Source organism: Peromyscus eremicus, chromosome 8a (assembly GCF_949786415.1).
Source record: "Peromyscus eremicus chromosome 8a, PerEre_H2_v1, whole genome shotgun sequence".
Lineage (NCBI taxonomy): Eukaryota > Metazoa > Chordata > Mammalia > Rodentia > Cricetidae > Peromyscus > Peromyscus eremicus.
In genome coordinates this window covers 26,952,514-26,973,889 of record NC_081423.1, presented here as the reverse complement: position 1 = coordinate 26,973,889, position 21,376 = coordinate 26,952,514, and the positions used below count along the sequence as shown (strand labels likewise).

At 47.7% G+C, this 21,376-nt stretch overlaps 1 protein-coding gene across 1 annotated transcript; it reads right to left on the bottom strand.

The window, feature by feature from the left end:
* Positions 1–451: 451 nt before the first annotated feature.
* Positions 452–19,945, bottom strand: C1qtnf2 (C1q and TNF related 2). The gene is made up of 4 exons (XM_059269261.1): positions 19,840–19,945; positions 13,030–13,103; positions 8,284–8,536; positions 452–1,204 (listed from the first exon to the last, which is right to left on the bottom strand). The coding sequence occupies exons 2-4, from the start codon at positions 13,045–13,047 to the stop codon at positions 591–593; spliced, it is 885 nt and encodes a 294-aa protein (XP_059125244.1). The 5' UTR covers positions 13,048–13,103; positions 19,840–19,945; the 3' UTR covers positions 452–590.
* Between the last annotated feature and the right edge of the window lie 1,431 nt (positions 19,946–21,376).

Genomic DNA, 21,376 nt, shown 5'->3' with positions numbered 1-21,376 from the left:
CAAAGCAAGTTCCAGGACAGGCATCAAAAGGCGCAAACCTACACAGAGAAACCCTGTCTCAAAAAACCAAAAAAAAAAAAAAAAAAAAAAAAAAAAAGTATGCCTGTGTATAAGTAGACCTAAGTGATGAACTCTAAATTAAGATAAATATTTCGGGGCTGGGGATTTAGCTCAGTGGTAGAGTGCTTGTCTAGCAAGTGCAAGGCCCTGGGTTTGGTCCTCAGCTCCAAATTTAAAAAAAAAAAAAAGATAAATATTTCAGCTACCTCCCTAAGCCTGTTTCCATGTGGTAGAATAATTATATTGTTTTCTGTTTATTTGCGAACTGTATTTCCCATGAGGATAGGAACTCTGTCTTGACCATTGGTGTATGTAACTCACAGAGCCCAGTGCCTGTTACTCGACAGATAATTAGTGAGCAAACAGATAAATAATGAAACAAAAGCTTGGATTTAATGTTTTCTTTTTTTAAAGCAGCAACAGAGGAGGCCAGCCTGGGGAGAGAAACTCCCAAGACTGCCAGACCCCAGCCCCAGTCCAGAGGTCTTCCTCCATCAGCACCCATCTCCAGAAACTCATCTCCAGCGTGTCTATACCTCATTGGGGTCTCCTTGGTCAGCATAGATGAGGAAGCCTGTGAAGAGGCTGTCGGTCCAGTAAGGGTCGTAGAAGAGTCCATTCTGCTCTGAGTAGAAGATCTGCAGCCAGACTTCGTCACCCTCTTTGAGAGCTAGGATGGTGGAGCCCGAGGCCACGTCGTGGTTGCCGGTGTTGGCATCGAAAGTCCGAATACGGTACTGGCCGTTGTGTACCAGGCCGATGGCCAGGTGTTTGTTGGCCAACGTTATGTCATAGGTGAAGTAGTAGATCCCCGGCACGCTGCAGACGAACTTGCCACTGGATGCATTGTAGTGGCCACCCTCATTCATCAGAATCTTGTCAAACTTGATGGGCAGTCGTTCCCGTGGATAGCTCTTGGTCACCGCCACCGAAAAGGCCGACTTGGCCCGGCTACTACCGCAGCTGCAGGGGCCTGGCAGCCCAGGTTCCCCTTTCTTGCCTTTAGGTCCCTTCTTGCCTGGTGTGCCATGCTTCCCTGGGGTACCGCTGACCCCCTTGGGTCCTCGAGGGCCAGCCCGCCCAATGGCCCCAGCTTTGCCCTTTGGTCCTTGCTTTCCACGGTTACCTGTCCGGCCAGGTGGACCTGGAAGACAGAACAGCTGGTTTTATAAGGGACCTGTAAAACCTGGGCAGGGCCCGTGGCTGGGGAGAGTGAGAGGGCTTTGGGGCACACAGGAGGGGACAAACGCCGAAGGCTTGACCAGAGGTGCTTCTCCTGGTCTCTTCAGGAAAACCAGGATTGCGACGCCTTTCAGAAGCCCTGGGAATCAGGGCAGCAGACTGATTTTGGGCTGGGGTTGTAGCTCAGGTGGTAGAGTGCTTGCCTAGCATGTGTGAACTCACGGGGTTCAATCCTCAATGCTGCATAAAACTAGACGTGGTGGTGTACTCCTGTGTTCCTAGCACAGTGTGTGAGTGTGAGAGGGAGGAGGGAATCAGGAGTTCGAGATCATCTTACATAGTGAGTTTGAGGCCAGCCTGGGCTACATGAGACTGTTTCAGGAAAACAAGAAGAAGGAGGTGGATTTACATGCTACGTAAAGACCACTGTGAAGTCCACGGAGCCGAAACAGCAGTGGGTGCCAGAAACTTCCAGGTGACAAGAGAACAACAGTGCCAGCAGTGCCTGGGTTCTCTCAGTGCACAGGACAGTGCCTGGCAAACACCGTCTAAATGTTAAACGTCAGCTGATAAACCCTGCAGAACATCCCCAAATATTTACTCAGAGAACACCTCTTGGTTTTTAAGACTGATATTTCATAAAATACACATTTTCCTTACAAACAGCATATTTTGGGCCCGTGATTCCATAGGAAACATTTGTACTTATAGACTCTTGAACACAAAATTTTATGTATTGCATTTGAGATGGTCTCACATGGCCTGTGGCTGGTGTGAACATGCTGCAAAGCCAAGGCTGGCCTTATTCTGCTGACTCTTCTCCTACCTCTCACATGCTGGGATTCCAGTAGAGCCATCAGGCCTGGCTCTTCAACCCATTTTAAGCAAAACAGGTATGGAAGGGGGTTGGGGTTCTATCTTAACACAGCTGTGCACTGGCAGAGTGGCAGGGTTGTAGAAGGCATGTCAAACGCCCATCAAAGGCCTTGGTTCTGAGAGGGGCTGGCGCTAATGAACATCTGAGCATCGCCGGACACAGGGCAACGATGGTCACATATACTGAAGTGGGGGTGGGGGAGACTTTTTAGTTTTTTCCTCCTGACAAGGTACTTTGTTTCTTCTATGTAGTATGTAGGCATTTCACTGTGTGATGCTAATCTTGGTTGTCAACCCGATTGGATCTGAATCAGTTACGAGACATGCCACCGGGCAGGTCTGCGAGGGAAGGAGTAAAGTGAATGAGGAGGACACTGTCCTCGAGTGGACAGCACCTCCTGGCTGTGTCCCAGACAGAAAGAGATGTGAGGGAGAGGTTGCTGCTTCTTCTGTCTGTCTGCTTTTATTCTCAGCTGGTGAGAGCATCCACCCTGTTCCTATTGCTGCAGCCACCCTTTGCTGACATTACCAGCCCCTCTAGCCGTCCAGTGTGGACTGAGGACTTGCGGCCCTCCAGGAATCCTCCAGGCCTTCATTGCAGACTGGGACTGCTGAGGTATGCAGCCTCGTGGACTGAGCAGCTACTGAGTTATCAGCCTTTCCGTCATGCATATGGTCATGACTGTCCAGCCCGTATCATGTAAGCCTATCAAAAAATCCTGTTTTTAATGGCTGCAGTCAACAAAGTTGGAAGGCGTTGGAGAACACTTTGACATCAGACATGGAGATGAAAAATTTGGAGTTTGCCATGCTGGGTTCTGTTCTTGCTTTGGTCCAGTATTTCCTCACTGTGCTCCCCTTCCTTCACTTTGGCATGGGAATGTATATTCCGTGTGCCACTGCATGTTGGAAATATGTAGTGTGCTTTTGATTTTGATTTTACAGGGAGTTACAGTTAAGAGATGGCCTGGAGTCTCACAGCAGACTCTGGACTTTTAAACAGTCTTAAAACTGATAGACTATAGGGACTTTTCAAGTTGGGCTGAATTCATTCTGCATTATGATATGGCTCTAAGCCTATGGGAGCCAGAGAGGGCAATGTGGTGGTTTGAACGAGAATGGCCCCCCTAGGCTCATATATTTTCATGCTTAGTCTCCAGGTGATGAGCTGTCAGGGAAGGGTTAGAAGATGTGGCCTTGTGGGAGGAGCAGTGTTACTAGGGACGGCTTTGAGGTTTCAAAAGCCCACTCCAGCCCCAGTGGCTCTCTCTCTGTTTGTGGATCCGAATGTAGAGCTGTTGACTGCTTCTCCAGCACCACACCTCCTGCCCATGCTCCCTGCTGTGATGATAATGGACTAACTCTCCGAAACTGGAACACCCCCAATTAAATGCTTTTTTTTTTTTTTTTTTTTTTTTTTTTTTTAAGAAGAGTTACCTTGGTATCTTAGTTAAGCTTTCTATTGCTGCAATGAAACAGCATGACAAAGTAACTTGGGGAGAAAAGGGGTTATTTGGCTTATACTTCCACAGCACTGAAGGAAGAGGAACTCAAACAGGGCAGGACCCTGGAGGCAGGAGCTGATGCACAGGCCGTGGAGGAGTCCTGCTGACTGGCTTGCTCCATCCACATGGCTTGCTCAGCCTGCTTTCTTATAGACCCAGGACCACCAGCCCAGGGATGGCACCACCCACAGTGGGCTGGGCCCTCCCCCATCAATCACTAATTAAGAAAATGCCTTACAGACTTCCTTACAACCCTATCTTACGGAGGAATTTTCTGAATTGAGGTTTCCTCCTCTCAGATGACTTTAGCTTGTGTCAAGTTGACATAAAACTAGCCAGCACATTTGGTCATGGTGCCTCTTCACAGCAATAGAACAGTGACTAAGACAGTAATATATGTTCCCCTAGAGGACCCTAAAACACACTATATTTTTAGTTCTGAGTTTACTGTCATATATTTAAACTTTTATTACTTTAATTAATTGGGAAATAGATTTCCAAATAGCATTTTCTGATTGAATATCTAATTTTCAGGAGCCATTTTTCAAAATGTTTATTTTATGTTTATGAATGCTTTGCTTGCATGTAGGTCTGTGTACCACCTGTGTGCCTGGAGCCTATGTGGTGCCTAAGGCTAGAAAAAGGCATCGGATCTCCTGGAACTGGAGTTACAGATGGATGTTAGCCGCCACATGGGTTCTGAGAACCAAACTCGGATTCTCAGGAAGAGCAACCAGTGTTCTCAAGCATGGAAACATCTCTCCTGCCAGGAACCATTTTTAAATGGTATGAGTGGGACACAGATACAGTGTCATGGTGATAAATTCAAATGGCACGATACATGAGGAGTCCTCCTTAAACACTTCTCATCTCCCTCTTGCTTTCTAGACACAAGTGTACATCATCCAGGTGTGCACCCTTCCCGACTTTTCTCTAGGTATCTAAAAATACAAGGTGCATTTACTTATACAACTAATATACAAAGCCGTTTACATGTACAATTAATAAATGAATTGAGGGCAGGACATGTGGGTCAGTGGTAGAGCACACGCTTAACACCAAAAGAAGATAAATGACAAATGGAGAGAAAATGCAAATAAAACTAGTCAAGACCTTGATAACAGTGGAAATTAAGGGCTGGGGAGATGGTTTAGCCGTCAAGAGCACTTGCAGAGGACCAGAGTTTGGGTCTCAGCACCCACATTGGGCAGCTCGCAACCACCTGTCTGTTGTGGAATGATCTTTTTGTACACTGTGAAAATGTGTCACTCTGATTGGTTTAATAAAAAAAAAATGAATGGCCAGCCCAGTGTGGCACACACCTTTAATCTCAGCACTCAGGAGGCAGAGCCAGGCGGATCTCTGTGAGTTTGAGGCCAGCCTGGGCTACATCGAGATCCAGGACAGGCACAAAAACTACACAGAGAAACCCTGTCTCGAAAAACCAAAAACAAACAAAAAAAAAAGAGAGAAAGAAAAGAAAGAAAAGAAAAAAAAAACCATCAACAAAAACTGAATGACCAATAGCAAGACAGGACTTTTGGAGCAGAGAGAGTGCTGGGAAGAAGGTGGAGTTGCCAGCCAATGGAGAGGAAGCAGGAAGAGCAGTACAGAATAAAGGTAACTGAGCCATGTAAAAGAATGTGGATTAAGCCAGGTGGTGGTGGTGGTGGTGGTGGTGGTGGTGGCGGCGGCGGCGGCGGCGGCGGCGGCGGCGGCGGCGGCGGCGGCGGCGGCGGCGGCGGCGCACGCCTTTAAACCCAGCACTTGGGAGGCAGAGGCAGGCGATCTCTGTGAGTTCAAGGCCAGCCTGGTCTCCAAAGCGAGTTCCAGGAAAGGCGCAAAGCTACACAGAGAAACTCTGTCTTGAAAAACCAAAAAAAAAAAAAAAAGAATGTGGATTAAAAGATACAGGTTAATTTAAGTTATAAGAACTCGTTAGTAACAAGCCTAAGCTAAGGCTGAGCTTTCATAATTAATAAGTCTCTGTGAATTAAAAATAAGTCTCGGCTGGGCGGTGGTGGCGCACGCCTTTAATCCCAGCACTCGGGAGGCAGAGCCAGGCGGATCTCTGTGAGTTCGAGGCCAGCCTGGGCTACCAAGTGAGTTCCAGGAAAGGCGCAAAGCTACACAGAGAAACCCTGTCTCGAAAAACAAAACAAAACAAAAAAGTCTCATTTTTTTGTGAGCCGGCAGCCCAAAGAAAAGTCCATCAACACCTGTAACTCTAGTTCCAAGTACCTCAGTGTCCTCATCTGGCCTCCATGGGCACTCACATGCATAGGAACATACACACACACACACACACACACACACACACACACACACACACGCACAAGCGCTCATGCATATACATGAGCACTCACACATACATAGGCACATATAAATAGTGAAATTTTAAAAACTAAGATGAACAAAAGCTAGGAGATGGGGCTGAGGGAACAGGAAGAACGGAGACGACCACTTTGGCTAGGCATTCTTTCCCAGGGATGCGGTTAAGGAAGCTGGCAGGAACTTCCAACTCGGGCTGTGTGATCCGCCTCCTTCATTACCTTCTGAAAGGCTTCAGGAAACATCAACTTTCCTTCCTGAGACCTTTCTAGAGATGGGTTTGTGTTTGTCAGTTGTGGGGTGTAGCTGAAGTTTTCTCCAGTCCCGCCTGGCCCATGGTCAGGACAAATCTCTCTCATCCACCAGTCCCGCAGCCGCTCAGACCCAACCGAGTAAACACACAGAGACTTATATTGCTTACAAACTGTATGGCTGTGGCAGGCTTCTTGTTATCTAGTTCTTCTATCTTAAATTAACCCATTTCTATAAATATAGACCTTGCCACATGGCTCATGGCTTACCAGTGTCTTACATGTTTGTACTCATGGCGGCTGGCAGCGACTCCTGACTCAGCCTTCCTGTTCCCAGAATTTTCTTCTCTGCTTCTCCTGCCTATACTTCCTGCCTGGCTACTGGCCAATCGGCATTTTATTTATACAGAGCAATATCCACAGCAGTGCGGCGTGGCTAGACGTTGTCCTGCTGCGGTCCGAAGGTGACCTGGATTTGATCGGGTTACACACATCTGGCTGCTCCCTCTCTACCTCTCAACACTGCCTTCTTTTTCGGTCGCTTGACCTCTGGCAGGAGAGATCACCTAAAGAGTCCCCAGCCTGCTCTCTCTTTGCTCCTGATGGAGAGAGGTTGACAGAAACCATCTCCCACAGAACCCACAGGCACATCTCCAGGAAGGCTCTGGCTGGCCCTGCTTGACCCTAATATGCCATGGGGTCAAAGGATACAGGATGATGCCATCCAGTGCCTGGCACCCTGCAGGACCTCCTTGGGTCCAAGCATTTCCATTAATGTTGAGGTCTTCTCCTAGGAAGAGGTGCACTTGGAGGAGTTGGTTTTGTGTGATAGGAAACACCTTGGGTTTGGAATCTAAGTTCAGCAATCAGGTTGGGGTGAGTAACACTGTAACAAGGACTTCAAGACTAGAGCTTCATACAGTTCTTACCTCCCGCTCTGGTGAGGTAGGTACTGTTGGCACCACTGTTGTAGATATGGGGACACTGCCATTAGGGGAGGTTAAGACACTCATCAAAATTAGTATTCAGGGTTGTCCCCAGAGTTTAAGCGCTAGCAGCTATGACATGCTCATCTCAACCTTGCTACCCTGACTCTTCGTCTCCTCATTTGAAACGTGGAATAACAAGTACATTTGCTTTACAGGATGGGACAGTATTGATGATCTGATGAATGACTTACTCAAAATGTCTTGTCAGTGTTAAAACACCATGTAAGTAAAAGTTATCGTGGGGCTGGCAGGGTGGAGCATACACTTAACCTGCACAAGATCTGGGGTTTACTTGCTAGCACTGAGAAAGAAACTGCTATAATTTCCCTATGTTTCAGATGTACATTTGAGGATGCTGATAAAGAGCAGAGGGGAAAAGTCATAGCTAGAAGGAATATCAAAGTGGAAGGAACCTGAAGAGGGTATCCAATCTGTCTCTTGCCTACCTGATCCCCTACTGTCTACTGTGAAAATGTGTCACTCTGATCCCCTACGGATCACTGCTCTGGGTGGGTCCCCATGGAGCTGTCAATTACAATGACCAAGTACTTTCACTCCCCACTCAAAAGCATCCAGGGGTGGCATAGGATCCAACCTAGGCAAATGGTACCACATCTCCCTTAAAAAAGGTGAAAAATGGGTATAGATGAAGCCATAGAAAGGGAGACCTGAATGCATCAGGTGCTATTTCGGAACATCCAGCTTCTGGGGGCATGAAATCAACACACAGGAAGAAGACAAGCCCCGATACAAAGAGTTCAAACTCTGGGTCAAGCCATTCCTAAAGCTCAGCTTTTAGTCTTCGCAGTCATGAGTCAAGTAATCTTCTTATTCAGGCCTGTTAGTTTGGCTGCTGTCACCTACAAACCAGACACTTGGAATAACAGCTCACAGGCTTGCTCACCCTCCCACTTAGCAATTGAAATCCTCCGCAGAGGCAGGAACACGGGACTGAGAGTCTCCGTCTGTTCTCTTCCATTTGGTAATGAAGAGGTATCGATGGGTATTAGTTTTAGGAGCTCTGAATCATCCCTCACGACAGACGTTGTCAACTCTGGGTGGACAAGAGGGCAGGTATAGGTCTCTTACCTTCTTCTCCAGTGTCCCCCCGGTCTCCGTCCTGGCCATCTTGGCCATCTTTACCAGGAAAACCCATTCTTCCCACCATTCCTGAGGATCCTGGTGCTCCTGGGGGGCCAGGGGGGCCTTGGGGACCAGGCAGACTGCAGACGAGTTGAGGGCCACCTTTCTGGAAGTCCCTCCGAGCAAAGGCGCCAAGCAGCGGGTCAGCAGCACACGGCAGGGCACAGGCCAAGAGCACCCAGGAGATCATGGTGGTCACCTGCGGGCGACAAAAGAGCCATGGCAGACGAGGGTGGACGTGGTTCTGACACGCTACTGGTCAGTCCAAAGGCCTCAGGAGAAGGAGGCATGGGTGCAATTGCAATTCTGTCTGTCTCTCTTCCCTGCATCACAAACATGCATCTAGACAAGCGGTTCTCAACCTGGGGGTCGTAACCCCAGTGGGGGTGGTGGTGGGTTGAACAGCCTTTTCACAGGGGTTGCCTAAGACCTTAGAAAAACATAGATATTTATATTACAATTCATAACAGTAGCAAAATTACAGTTATGAAGTAGCAATGGAAATATTTTTATGGTTGGGCATCACCATAACATGAGCAACTGTATTAATGGGTTGTAGCATTCGGAAGGTTAAGGAACACTAATCTAGACAGTATCATCATATATATATATATATTTTTTTTCCAAGACAGAGTTTCTCTGTGTAGCCCTGGTTGTCCTGGAATTTGATTTGTAGACCAACCAGGCTGGCCTTGAACTCAGAGATCCGCCTGCTTCTGCCTCCCAAGTGCTGGGATTAAAGGTGTGTACCACCACCAACCAGCAGTGTCTGTGTATCTTAAGGTTGAATCCTGTGCTCAGATACACTTTGCAGGGTCTTGAGAGCAAGCCATTAACCATTAGGCTGTCATTCATCCAAGCAGCTGAAACGCAGAAAGAACCTACTACCTGCCCCCCAGCCCCTCCCCTACCCCCTTTGCTTCCCACCCTGCTTTGGTCTTGATGCTGATAACTGCAAAGGCTTTTGGGCTGTCTTTGGATGTTCCCCTTGGAACAAGGTCCGGAGATCTTTTTTCAGTACTAGAGAGTGAACCCATGGCTTCACCCATACCGGATAAGTGCTCTACCACTAGGCTGCACCTCCAGCTCCCTTCTTACGTTTTCTTCTGAGACAAGGTCTCACTAAGTTTCTCAGGCTAGCCCGAGCTCCCCTCACTGACTGGGGTTTGTTTATAAAGGGACAGAGGGACTCAAACATTGGTGACCATACTTGATTGTACTTCTTTTGTTTTGTTTTGTTTTTTGTTTTTTTGAGACAGGGTTTCTCTGTGTAGCTTTGCGCCTTTTCCTGGAACTCACTCTGTAGCCCAGGCTGGCCTTGAACTCACAGAGATCTGCCTGCCTCTGCCTCCCAAGTGCTGGGATTAAAGGCATGACCACTACTGCCTAGTTGATTGTACTTCTTATACCAGGCTTGCTTAGCATAATAAATCGTGTGTGTTAGTATCACACCAGTGACAGATGCTTCTGGAAAAATGGCACACCTTAGGTCCCTTTTTTCTCTTTCCTCCTCCTGCTAAACGAGATGAGAGTTGTGAAAAATGGGCTGGTGTAATTTGGATTTTTTTCCCCTGAGTTAGGGATTGAACCCTGGGCCTCATGTGTTCTAGACAAGTGCTCGGCCATTGAGCAACATTCCCCAGCCCTGTTATTTAGGAGCCGAAACAGACCTGGAAGTCTTACAGAATGGAAATTAATTTTCCAAGCAGTTTTAAAATGATCTGGAAATTTGTGACCTATAAACATTTCAGATTAGTGAGAAAGGGAGGGAGGGTGGGAGAAGGGAGGGAAGGTGGAGGAAGGGAGAAGGGAGGGAGGCGGAGTGACTTTTACAAGTAGATGGGAACTCCAAGAACAGCTAAAGTCACAGCAAAGAAACAGACCGGAGTGGGCACAGGGACATATCTATCACAGTGTTCTCTATTCTGCCCCAAAGTACATCCACAGGGCCTGGGGGGGGGGGCACTTGCTCTTTCCTGTCTAATGTTCTCTGACAGAGAGGGGTCAATGGCCTCTCAGTGACAGCTGCCTGGGCAGGCCCCAGAGCCTAAGGGGCGGGCTGCTCTGGGACACACAGGGAGATGTTTTAGTTTTATTTTTTTTTCTAGAACTGGAGCCTGAAGGTTCCTACAGCCCCAGAGACATTCCTGCAGCTGGAGCCAGGAATAGCTTTGGAAAGAAAGGCAGAGGACTAGATTTGCTTCCAGAGCTCAAGGGAGAGGAGAGTTTCCTTGCTTCCTAGGCACCTCCAAGAAAAACAAGACTCCAAATAGCTCTGCTCCCCCGTGAGCTCCACACTCACACCACCACCCACATGATGGCCCTGATGAGAAAACGGGATGGGAGCAGCATGCTTAGAAGATAGCAAGCCTCTGATCATCTAGATGGATTAACTCTCCCACAGCCTTTTACATAAACATAGAACCAACCTGGGGAGGGTGTCAACTCCAACTCCTTCAGTTACAGATGATACTGAGGCAGAGACAAACTGGCATTATTAAGCACCCGCAATGTTCTAGGGTCTGCATGAAGCTCTTTACCTGCATTGCGTTATCGGAAAGGTACAATATGCCCGACAAAGGCAAAAGTCACCCTAGTTTTCAAAGGAAGAAACCAAGGCTCTAAGCGGTGAAGTTGTTTGCCCACTGTCATACCCAGGGAGTAGGCTTTACCGGTGGCCAACTATTGCTAGTGACCACGCTCACCCCACACTGCCTTTCTCCCTTCCGTAACTTCCTCCTAGAGAGGCAATTTGCTCGTGTTTACACAACTAGTTAGTGGCAGAAGTTCTGTTTGAACTTGGCATTGGCTGCCCTGATATAAAAATGCTTCCCATGCTGTCAGCATTGCTGAGATGTTTTTCCTAGCATCCCAGATTATAGAAGAGACCTTGAAGCACATGCCAAAGCCACACATAGCATTCTTTGATATGTTGTGTTCTATTTTACAGCTTTATACACATGCATACCACATGACCCTGAAAACGGCTAAGTGATATTTCTGCTTTCTCAGGATACTTTGGTAATCAGATGCTTGAGGAAAACCTCTTGTCCTCTGGGGTGTGGTGGTGCACACCTGTAATCACAGCGCTCAGGTGGAGGCAGAAGGATCAGGAGTTCAAAGTTATCCTTAGCTACATAGCAAGTTCAAGGCCAGCTTTGGCTACATGGAAACTTGTTTCAAAGGCACACAAAAAAGGGGGCTGGAGAGTTTGCTCAGTGGTTAAGAGCACTGGCTATTCTTCTAGAGGACCCGGGTTCAATTTCCAGCACCCACATGGCAGCTCACAACTGTCTGTAACTCCATTTCCAGGGGATCCTATACCCTCACACAAACATATCATGCAGGTAGAATACCAATATACATAAAATAAAATTACACACACACACACACACACACACACACACACACACACACACACGGGGCGGGGGAGAGAAGGAGAGAGAGAGAGAGAGAGAGAGAGAGAGAGAGAGAGAGAGAGAGAGAGAGAGAACAAAACAACAAAATATCCCCTTTTCTTTGAAAAGTGTCTGCTTCAATGGAAAGGATCATTCAGGGCCCTGACTCCCACCGCAAACCCCTCTTGAGTGTTCATGGTGTGGGGTCTAGCTAGGATCCTAGCCAAGACGTTAGGGTTGGGGTTTGCAAAGCCCCCCTCATCCCGTTATTCATTCCTCACGTGGACTTTCAACACCCTCCATTCCTGTGCATACGCCACGACTTCCAGCCTTTTCCATATGCCGCAGCCAGAGTTGAAAACCGTGCAGCAGACACCTCATTCTTCAAGCTGGTCCAGTAGCTTTTGGCTGCAGGCCGCAAACACAGGGACCCCTAACAGACTCCACGAGGCCCTAAATGACCGGGCCTCAGCCTCACCCCAGCCTCTGCCCCTCCCTTCCTTTGCTTGTTGGCCCGAGACAGGGTCCAGCCCCTCTGCTCCTAACTTAGTACCTTGTCCCCGGGCTCAACTTTCGGTCTTTCTTGCAGGCATTCCCTGACCCCCTCCTTGAGACAGCTCCCAGTTCAGTCCTGGCTCTTCGCTTCTTCCCTTGCTTTGGCAACCACTTGTCGGTGTTGGCTTTATCACCCCTGCCATTCCCAAATCCCATCAGCACAGGACCGCAGCTGGCCACCTGTTTACAAACTTTCAAGCATATTCAGATATTTAAGAACTAGCTACTTTGGGGCTGGAGAGATGGCGCAGTGGTTAAGAGTGCCTTCTGATCTTCCAAAGGACATGGGTTCAATTCCCAGCATCTATACTGGGCAGCTCACAATCATCTGTAATTGCAGGGGATCTGACATCCTCATCTGGCATCTGAGAGTACCCTCATATATGAGGTGTACACACACACACACACACACACACACACACACACACACACACCTTAAAAATAATAGCTACTTAATACATGTTGGAGACTCAGAGAGTCTGTGGGGAGAGAAAAAGGGATCTAAGAGCCAGAGGACATGGAAACCACTAATTCAAGCAATTTTTCTCTCTTCCACCCATTTTTTTCGTGTCTGGTCCAGACAGAAACTGTCCTTCGGATTGCTCAGACAAAGGTCTGTCTTTCTGTCCCTGTCTCTGGGGCTGAGCTTGCAGAATACTACACATACAGCAAAAGTTCCACAAAGAGAGGTTCAATTGGTCAGAAAAAAGAAAGAAATTAACCATCACCGCCCCCTTACCTTTTTAAACACTGTCATCTAAATTGTTCTTTCTGGGTATGGGATGGGAAGAAAGGCTTCATAGAGTCTTCTTGCTAAAGGGAAAAATAACGATAGTTAAATCCCAGAAATGGATTCATGAGGTGTTAAACTTGGATGTGTTCTGAAGTCTGGTTTTAATCTGTTCAGTCCTGGGCTTCTGGCTTCTCAGGAAAGTAGCTAGTGATTTATGAATACACATGTTCCAGGAAAGCCCTGGGAGCCCATGGCTCCAGCCTGCAGCCCACAGTAGGGCAAGAGCCTTCTCCCTCCATACTTCCCAGGACACAGCCTCTGGCTCATTTTTTTTTCTTCAGTTTTTTTTATTAATTAATTTATTTTTCTATTATCAGCTTGATACAGTATAAATTCTTATCCTAATAGTGAGATGTTTCATTGAGGCTTGCCCAGTGATTGAGTAAAACCAAAGCTTATTATAAGCCACAGTCATCCTGGGGTCCTTCTGCCAAGACTGTGACATGAGAAGGGGCAGAGGTGGGGACACTGGCCTTGCCTGTATTTTTCTGGAATGTGGTCTGTAGGTTGCAAATGCCAGGAATGCTTGTCTGGGCCTCTGAGTGTGGCTGTGAGGTCCAGGTGCTGACCAGTCTCCGCTTGACGATCTGAAGATCTCAACTAAACTAAACAGTTCTTTCCTCGGTGGTAAAGAGCCCTGGGAAAACCAGTCACGTGTTTTCTTAACTATTTCATGGACACAATGCCATTTTTTAACCTACAGAGTCTGTGTCAAGAATGAGATTACACTTCTAAACGTGGAGCCTTGGACACTCTAAACATTGCAGTTGACTACCCGCCCCCCTCCATTCCTAACCTGATCCCCAGAAGTTCTCTCAGCTGCCCGCCTCATCCTGGAAGCCTCAGGTCTAGTCTCATCTCCTTGGGGAGCCCTGCCCACAGTCTAAGTAAGGTATCTGACCCACGATGCTCTTGGGCTGCCCTGTCCTGCGTGCCTTTCAACTCACATCACCCAGTTGTGGTCATGATTCACCTCTGTCTCTTCCTACTGGGAGATCTGGGGAAGTGGGAGCCCTGCCTGTCCCTCTCTGTAACACTGGAGCCTAGTACAGTGCCATATACAGTGTATGTTCAATGTGAATTAAGTGGCTTTGGATGCAATGGTCACTCCTAATCCATCAAATACCAACATGATTCTGATGCATCTGTGGTTGACAGAGCCACACTTAGCTACTGAGAATGTAGAGACCCGTGTTCTAAAACTGCAGTTCAGTTGAGGCTCACTGCCCCACCGCCACCAGGAGACCCCGGAGTGATGCCTGGCCTCATTCTCAGCGGAAGAGGACCTCCGGATCGGCTCCAACAGGGCAATTCTCCTGTGTGTGGCTTTAGAAGGGACGGGCGGGTGGCTGGGGTTAAAGAGAGCTTGCTTGCAGATGGCTGAAGACTGCTGAAAAATCTGCTTTGATGGCAGTGAGAATTCATTCTCTAATGGAAAACACCCTGCCTTCCCCAATTCCAGGAAGCAAATTAGAAGCAGTCCTCTCCCAGTTTCTCGAAGTGCTGAGGTGGCCTGGAAGAGAGGGGCTGGCTGCAGCTCCTACGGATCTCTCAGGACACCCGCTTTTCTGGGATCTCAAGTTTGGGGCCCACTGGGAAACACTGCACTGCCCAGAAGAGAGAGACAAAGGATTTCAAAGTGAAGACAGAGAGTTGAAAAGCATGGGGTCTTCTTGCTGAGAAATATTTTAATTCTCCCCCCCCCTTTTTTCTCCCTCCCCATTCTTGGCTCTGCCTAGGAACAGAGGTCTAAAGATAAATTATGACCTAATGAGAGGTCTCAGGAGCTAGGATCTGGCTGCGCTTGTCTCGGCAAGCATTTCTGACGGCACACAGGAAGTCAGTCCTGAGATTAATATTGAAGGATTCTATTTTCACCTATATATACTTCAGGACCTTCAAAATCAACAAACATAACATTCAACATGGTGGGCAGTGTAGGGCAGCCCTCTGGCCCAGGCTGCTTCAGATCTGAGCCTCATCTGAACAGGCGGCTACAGGGGTGGGGGTGGGGTGGGGGGTAGGGGGGGCGGAGCCAGGCTCTGGTAATTGACATGGAAGCCAGCAAGCTCCCCCTTGCCTGTGGCTGTTGTACCACCTGGAGGGCCAAGGAGAAGGATGCAGTTGCTGAGTGGGATGTGGGGAGTAGGGGAAGAGATCTGAGGGTGTTTGTTCTTCTGTCTCCATGTCTCCAAAGGGTCAGTCAGCCTTGGCATGGCAGACCTGTATTGAAGGGGGGAATAACTGGACAGCGTTGTCCAATAGGAAAAGGACACAAGTCATATATGCCATTTAAAATGATCTCATGGTCACATGAAAAAGGTAAAAAGAAGCAGGTGGAATTAATGTCAATGTTATTTAGGTCAATGTATCATGTCATTTGAACATGTAATCTACAAAGAAATCATTAGTGAGACACTTTACAATCTTTGAAACATATTTTTAAAATGTATTTTAAATTTATTTTATGTGTATGGGTGTTTCGCTTGCATGTATGTGTTTGCACCATGTGTGTGTCTGGTGCTTGTGGAGGCCAGAAGAGGGATACAGATACATCAGAACTGGAGTATAGACAATGTGAACCACTGTGTGCTGGGTATTGAACCTGAATCCTCTGGGACAGCAGTCAGTCCTCTTAACTGCTGAGCTATCTCTCCAGTCCCATATTTCACAATACTTAACACTAATTTTTGAAACCCTGTGAGGTTTTTCACATTTGTGACTCAAATTTTAGTATTATTTATTAATGTATACTGATTGATTGATTGTATGTTTGTGTATATGTGTGTGTGTGTGTTTGCACATACCAAAGTATATCACAGAGTCCATGTGGAGGTTAGTGGACAACTCCCAGGAGTATGTTCTTTCCTTCTACCATGAGGGTTTGGGGAATTGAACTCAGGTTGGCAACACCCACATGGCAGCCCTCCGTAGTTAGCATTTCAGGGCTCCGACTCCCTCTTCTGGCCTCCCTTGGCATAGCATACAAATGGTACACATACCTACATTCAAGCACAATCCTCTAGACCTTACTCTCCAGACACGCTGTACTCTAAAGGAGGTTGTCAGCGGCAAACCTAGTGATCAGTTTCTTTAAGATGACAACATGTAAGCTGATGAGGCCGAAAAGCAGTGGGAAATAACTTGGTCACCGAGGAAATTCCATCTCGGCGAGAGTCATCGGCTGGAGGCTGGGGAGATGGCTCTGGGGGTAAAGTGCATTGCTGCACAAGCATGAAGACCCGAGGCTAGATCCCCAGCATCCACATAAAAGCCAGGTGTGGTGATGTGCACTTGCTCCCTCAGTGCTGGAGGTTTGGGGACAGGTGGGTCCCTGAAGCCTGGCTGGAGGTGGGACACCATAGAGGTAGACACCTGACGTTCACTTCTGGCTTCTGATGCATACACATTAACATACATGTGAACACACACCATACACACATGCACAGACACCACACAGATACATACAAAAAGCTATGAGCTTGCTGTTTGCTAATCATTTGCCCTCACGTGGACCTCAGATTGTACTACATTTTTTTTTTTTTTTGAGACAGGGTCTCCTTGTGAAGCCCAGGCTAGCCTGAAGTGACTATGTAGATAGAGTCAGCTGGCCTGGAGCTTGTCAGTAATCCTCCTGCATTTGCTACCCAAGTTTTGGGATTGTGGGTGTGTGCCAACATGCCCAGCCTGCATATCTCTACTTTTATTTATTTATTTTTTTGACAGTGTCTCATGTATCTTAGGAAAAATCCCCAAACTCGCCTCTGTCTCCCAAGTGTAGGGATTACAGGTATGTGCCACCAGAGTCGGCATTACACTGTACTTTCTAATTTTAAGGTAATTTTCATGTTCAAATAAAAATTTCTAGGGCTGGGGCGATGACTCCGTGAGTAGAGCACTTTCTGTGCTGTGTGGAAGCCTGAGTCCACATCCCTAGAACTCACATAAAGCCTTGAGACAGTAGTGTGAGCCTGCAATCCTGGTGCTCCTATGGTAAGACAGGAGGTGGAGACACAGGACTCCTTGGACATTCCCAGGACAGCCAGAAGCAAACATGAGACCGAGCCTCTAACAAGGTGGAAGGCGGGGCCGACCCCTGAGATTGTCCTGTGCCCTCTGCATGCACGCTGTCGCCTGGGTATGCCCACACTCAGACACGTGGACATGCAGAGAGCGAGAAAGAGAGGGGAAATCGCTCGATTTTCTGGGGGACTTGGCATCCCGCAGACCCTGTACTTCTCTTCACAGTCCTGAGAGCCCGGTTTTGGCATCTCCACTTTGCAGAAGACAAAACACAGCTCAGAAAAATGGAAAACCATTTTCCCATGTCAAGCATATCTGGGGAATCAGGCCTGCCGATGCCAGGCCCAGAGGTCTTGGTTTCCCATCTTAGCCCCTCTGCTAGCAGGAGAGACCCTAACAGGCTAGTGATATCTGCATGACTGAGCATGTGTGCAGGGAAATAAGCCAGTTACGGAAGAGGACACATCTGGAGGAGGACCACTGGCTTTAGATAAAGCTTGGCATAGAATTGCTTCCAAAACTGGACCTAGAATAGAAGGGGATTAACTGAGCAATTCAATTTGTGCAGGGTTCCTCTCCTGGAGATAAATGTGGTTTTCAGGGCTCTGACTGGCAGGAAAAAGGTGGGGAAGTATGTGCATCAGTCCGATACCCCTTAGGGAACACCGGGGAGCAGGAAGCATCAGTACCAGATTATAGAAAAGATGCTCAGTCAGAAGGGTCAGGACCAGACAGGAAGGAATGCAGAGAAAAAAAGTGGCTTCCTGGCCACTTGAGACAATATTCTCAAGACGAAAGAGATGCCCAGCATGGTGGAATGTGCTTGTAATTTCATCCCTGGAGAAGCAGAGACAGGCAGATCTCTGAGACTCCCTGGCCAGCCAGCCTAGCCTATTTGGTGAACTCCAAGCCTGTGTGAGACCCTGACTCGGGGTGGGTAAGGATGGACAGCTCCTAAGGAACAACACCTGAGATTGTCCTCTGACCTCTACATTACTCAAGTGCATGTAAACACACACACACACACACACACACACACACACACACACACACACACACAAATTTTCTTTCTTTCTTTCTTTCTTTCTTTCTTTCTTTCTTTCTTTCTCCTTTCTTTCTTTCTTTCTTTCTTTCTTTCTTTCTTTCTTTCTTTCTTTTTTTACTTTAAAAAACCAACGGTTTCCTTTATTGAAGACACCTCGGTGCAACTGAACATTTTTGAAAGAACAAACTCTACGTTTTCATCAAAACAGCACCACACATTTGTATTGCTTATGGTTTTACATCCCAAGATCAACTACGGAATCGCACACACAGATTTTCTTGGGGGTAACTTGCTGACGACTTCATGGTGGCAGAATAGCTTCAAAGACAACTTTGAACTTGTGTAAAGAATTCAAATTCACCCAAACAACTGATACATTACTGGAACAAGTCTGATGCCCCTGCTGGGATCTGAGAAGACGTCACACATTTGGATGTGGTATACTAGTTGAATGAGAAAGAAGGGCAGGGTGATATCTAGAGAGATGTGTGGAGGAGCTGAGTTAGTTGGTGGTGGAAAGCAAGTAGCAACCCGATAACAACAAAGAAGGTCCATGCAGACGGGAGAGCAGAAATAAAACCATAATGCTAAATGCCATTGTCCTTACTAGTGCTGCTGGTCTACTGTAGACAATCTCTGGCAGATGGTCGTTTAAGGGAAGGACCTCTTGAGAGGTCGCAAACCAAACAGTTTTTTTTATGGTCACAGAGCAGAGGAGCACCACACCGGGATGCAGAGAGGCCTTCCTGTGTTACAGGAGAGACTGGGCTGGGAGGCCACTAGCGGCCACTGTAACAGTTTGGTTGCGTGTGAAAGTCCTGCAGTGGGTCAGAGAGCATCGAGAATAGAGAATGTGAACAAAAGATAGATAAAAATGAGGCCTGGGAGCTGGGGATGCGACTCTGCAGGTGGAGTGCTTGCAGAGAGTGCACAAAGCCTTGGGCTTGATCCCCAGGGCCGAATAAATCTGATATGGTGGCACATACCTGCAACCCCAGCACCCAGCAGGCAGAAGCAGGAGGATCAGGAGTCAAAGATCATCCTCAGCTACTAGTGAATTTGAGGCTAGACTGGGCTGCAGGAGGCCCTGTCTCAAACTAAACAGACAAGGTTTGGGAAGGAGGGGAGTGAAGAGAACTGTGAAGAACTTGATGTCATTTTCTGACCGTCATTTACTGTATCTTCCTGAGTTCAGTCCACCCCTTCCCCTCATTTTAATGTATTTAAAGGATGTCCAGAGCAAATGAGATAATGGGCCCAATCAATGCTAACCTAATCCAGGTATCAGCTCGGACACAAAGGGTTAAGTGCCTCTGCCATCTGTGCAGCCCTGAGCCTGTCCTTAAAGTGACTGAGTCAGTTTCTCCTTTGAAGACAGCGATAACTCATCGTCATGGAAACGAAAGCGCACAAGTTTTGGGCCCGAGGGCTTGGCACCAAATAGGTGCTCAGTAAACCACAAAGTTCTTTTCCTTCTTAACCCGTGAGCCACCAGTCAGAGCCTGGCACATGACACGCTCTTTAGAAATGTTTGAATTCGGGCTATAATGCCCAAGACAGAGAGGGAGAGGCAGAAGCTGCCCATCCCCATCCCGGGGCGAGCTCTCTGCTACCTCATTTCACGCCTGCAACATCCAGGGTTCCTCCAAGTTCGCCCCACTCTCGGCCCTGCGGGGCACGACACTCACCCTCTCTACCCCGCGCCACGGTCCAGCTCTGGCGGTGCTGGGTCCTGCCTGCTGCTCCGGGAGATGCGGGCCCCAGGCATAGTTTTCCCATCCCGTCATGGGCGGGAGCGCCTTCCTTCCCGGTCACGTGCGCTGGCCAGCAGCTGGCGCTCTTTCCCATTCGGATTTCAGAAAGACTTCCAGCGGCAGGGACAACTTGGGTGTGTCGATGCATGTCTGTGTGTAGAGGCTGTCAGAGCAGAGGTTTAGTACAGGAGCCATGGTTATTGGTGTGTTTGCCAGTATCTACAGAACCATCCGTGTGTACACACGGGCATCTACCCCTCCGTGGATCCGAGACTGTCAGTAGAGAACATTCCCATGTACACTGAATGTTCATGTACTGGAGAGTGATTACAAGTTATACGTATATGTCGAATAGTGTGTGTGTGTGTGTGTGTGTGTGTGTGTGTGTGTGCATAGGTCATGCACCCAAACACGCATCAGACCCCAGTATGCACATGTGAAGTGTACATGGTGAAGGCTGAGCTTAGTATGTAACTGGAGAGTGCATTATATACTGGGTGTGTCCGATAGTGGCTAGGTATCTGTGTTGGGCGGCATTGGTGAGGGTCCAGTGCCTTCTCTTCTGTGTGTTCACTGGATGTTAGTGTCCACACACATGGGAACAGGTGACTCTGTGTCCTAGCCCTCATCTCTCTCCTCTGCAGACAACGAATGACTCTTTCCTCATCCCTTGACTGGCAGATCTACCTCAAATCATGCAGAGAGAGAGAGAGATGGGCCCCACTGGATGGTCTCAGCCCCCAACACAGGTAGCGAGATTCCGTTTAGACAACAAGAAGATAAAACAAGAAGAAAACCCAGGGGTACCCGTCATTAGCTTCTGTCCATTGCTTCCTCTGCTCGCTTCTTCCAGCTGCTAGATGCAGTAGGAGCATCTGGCTAACAGCTGTCATGAGATGCGAAGTTCACAGTTAGAGTTTTAACGCAGACACGCACACCTTCAAAGTCCAGTTCTGGTCCCACCACCCTGGACGAGTCAGTGAACTGAATCAGTTGTATTTCACCTCCCGAGAAGTGGGAAGAATAATAATGATCTCACCTGCACCTGTCTTCCTTCCAGTAGCTGTGACGCTCACCCACAAGGCATTGAGGAAGCTATGCAGAGACTCATGAATGATAAATTGATAAATTTATAATTTGCAATGATAATAAATGTTACACTAATAAAATAATAATATAATATATTATATGAGAGCAATATATGTTATGTAGTATACAATAAGTAGTGACATAAAGATATGTCAGTGGGTTCCATGTTTATTCAACAAATTTTAAAGGTAAATTACATTTATTTATTTATGTGTGTTTGCGCGTGTGTGGAGGTCAGTGGGTCTCAGATTGGACATGCCTAGATGGTAGGCAGAATCCACATGAGCCAATTCACCCTCCCATGTGGTCTCCATGAAAGGGTACCGATTTTCCTCTGAAGTATTAACTTCAGAGGCATAGCCCTAGTCTGTCTTGAGCCACA

Coding starts and splice junctions, on each gene's coding strand:
- C1qtnf2 (XM_059269261.1), bottom strand. Junction 1,205..8,283: donor GGGGGACACTGGAGAAGAAG/GTAAGAGACCTA, acceptor TCTGTCTTCCAG/GTCCACCTGGCCGGACAGGT.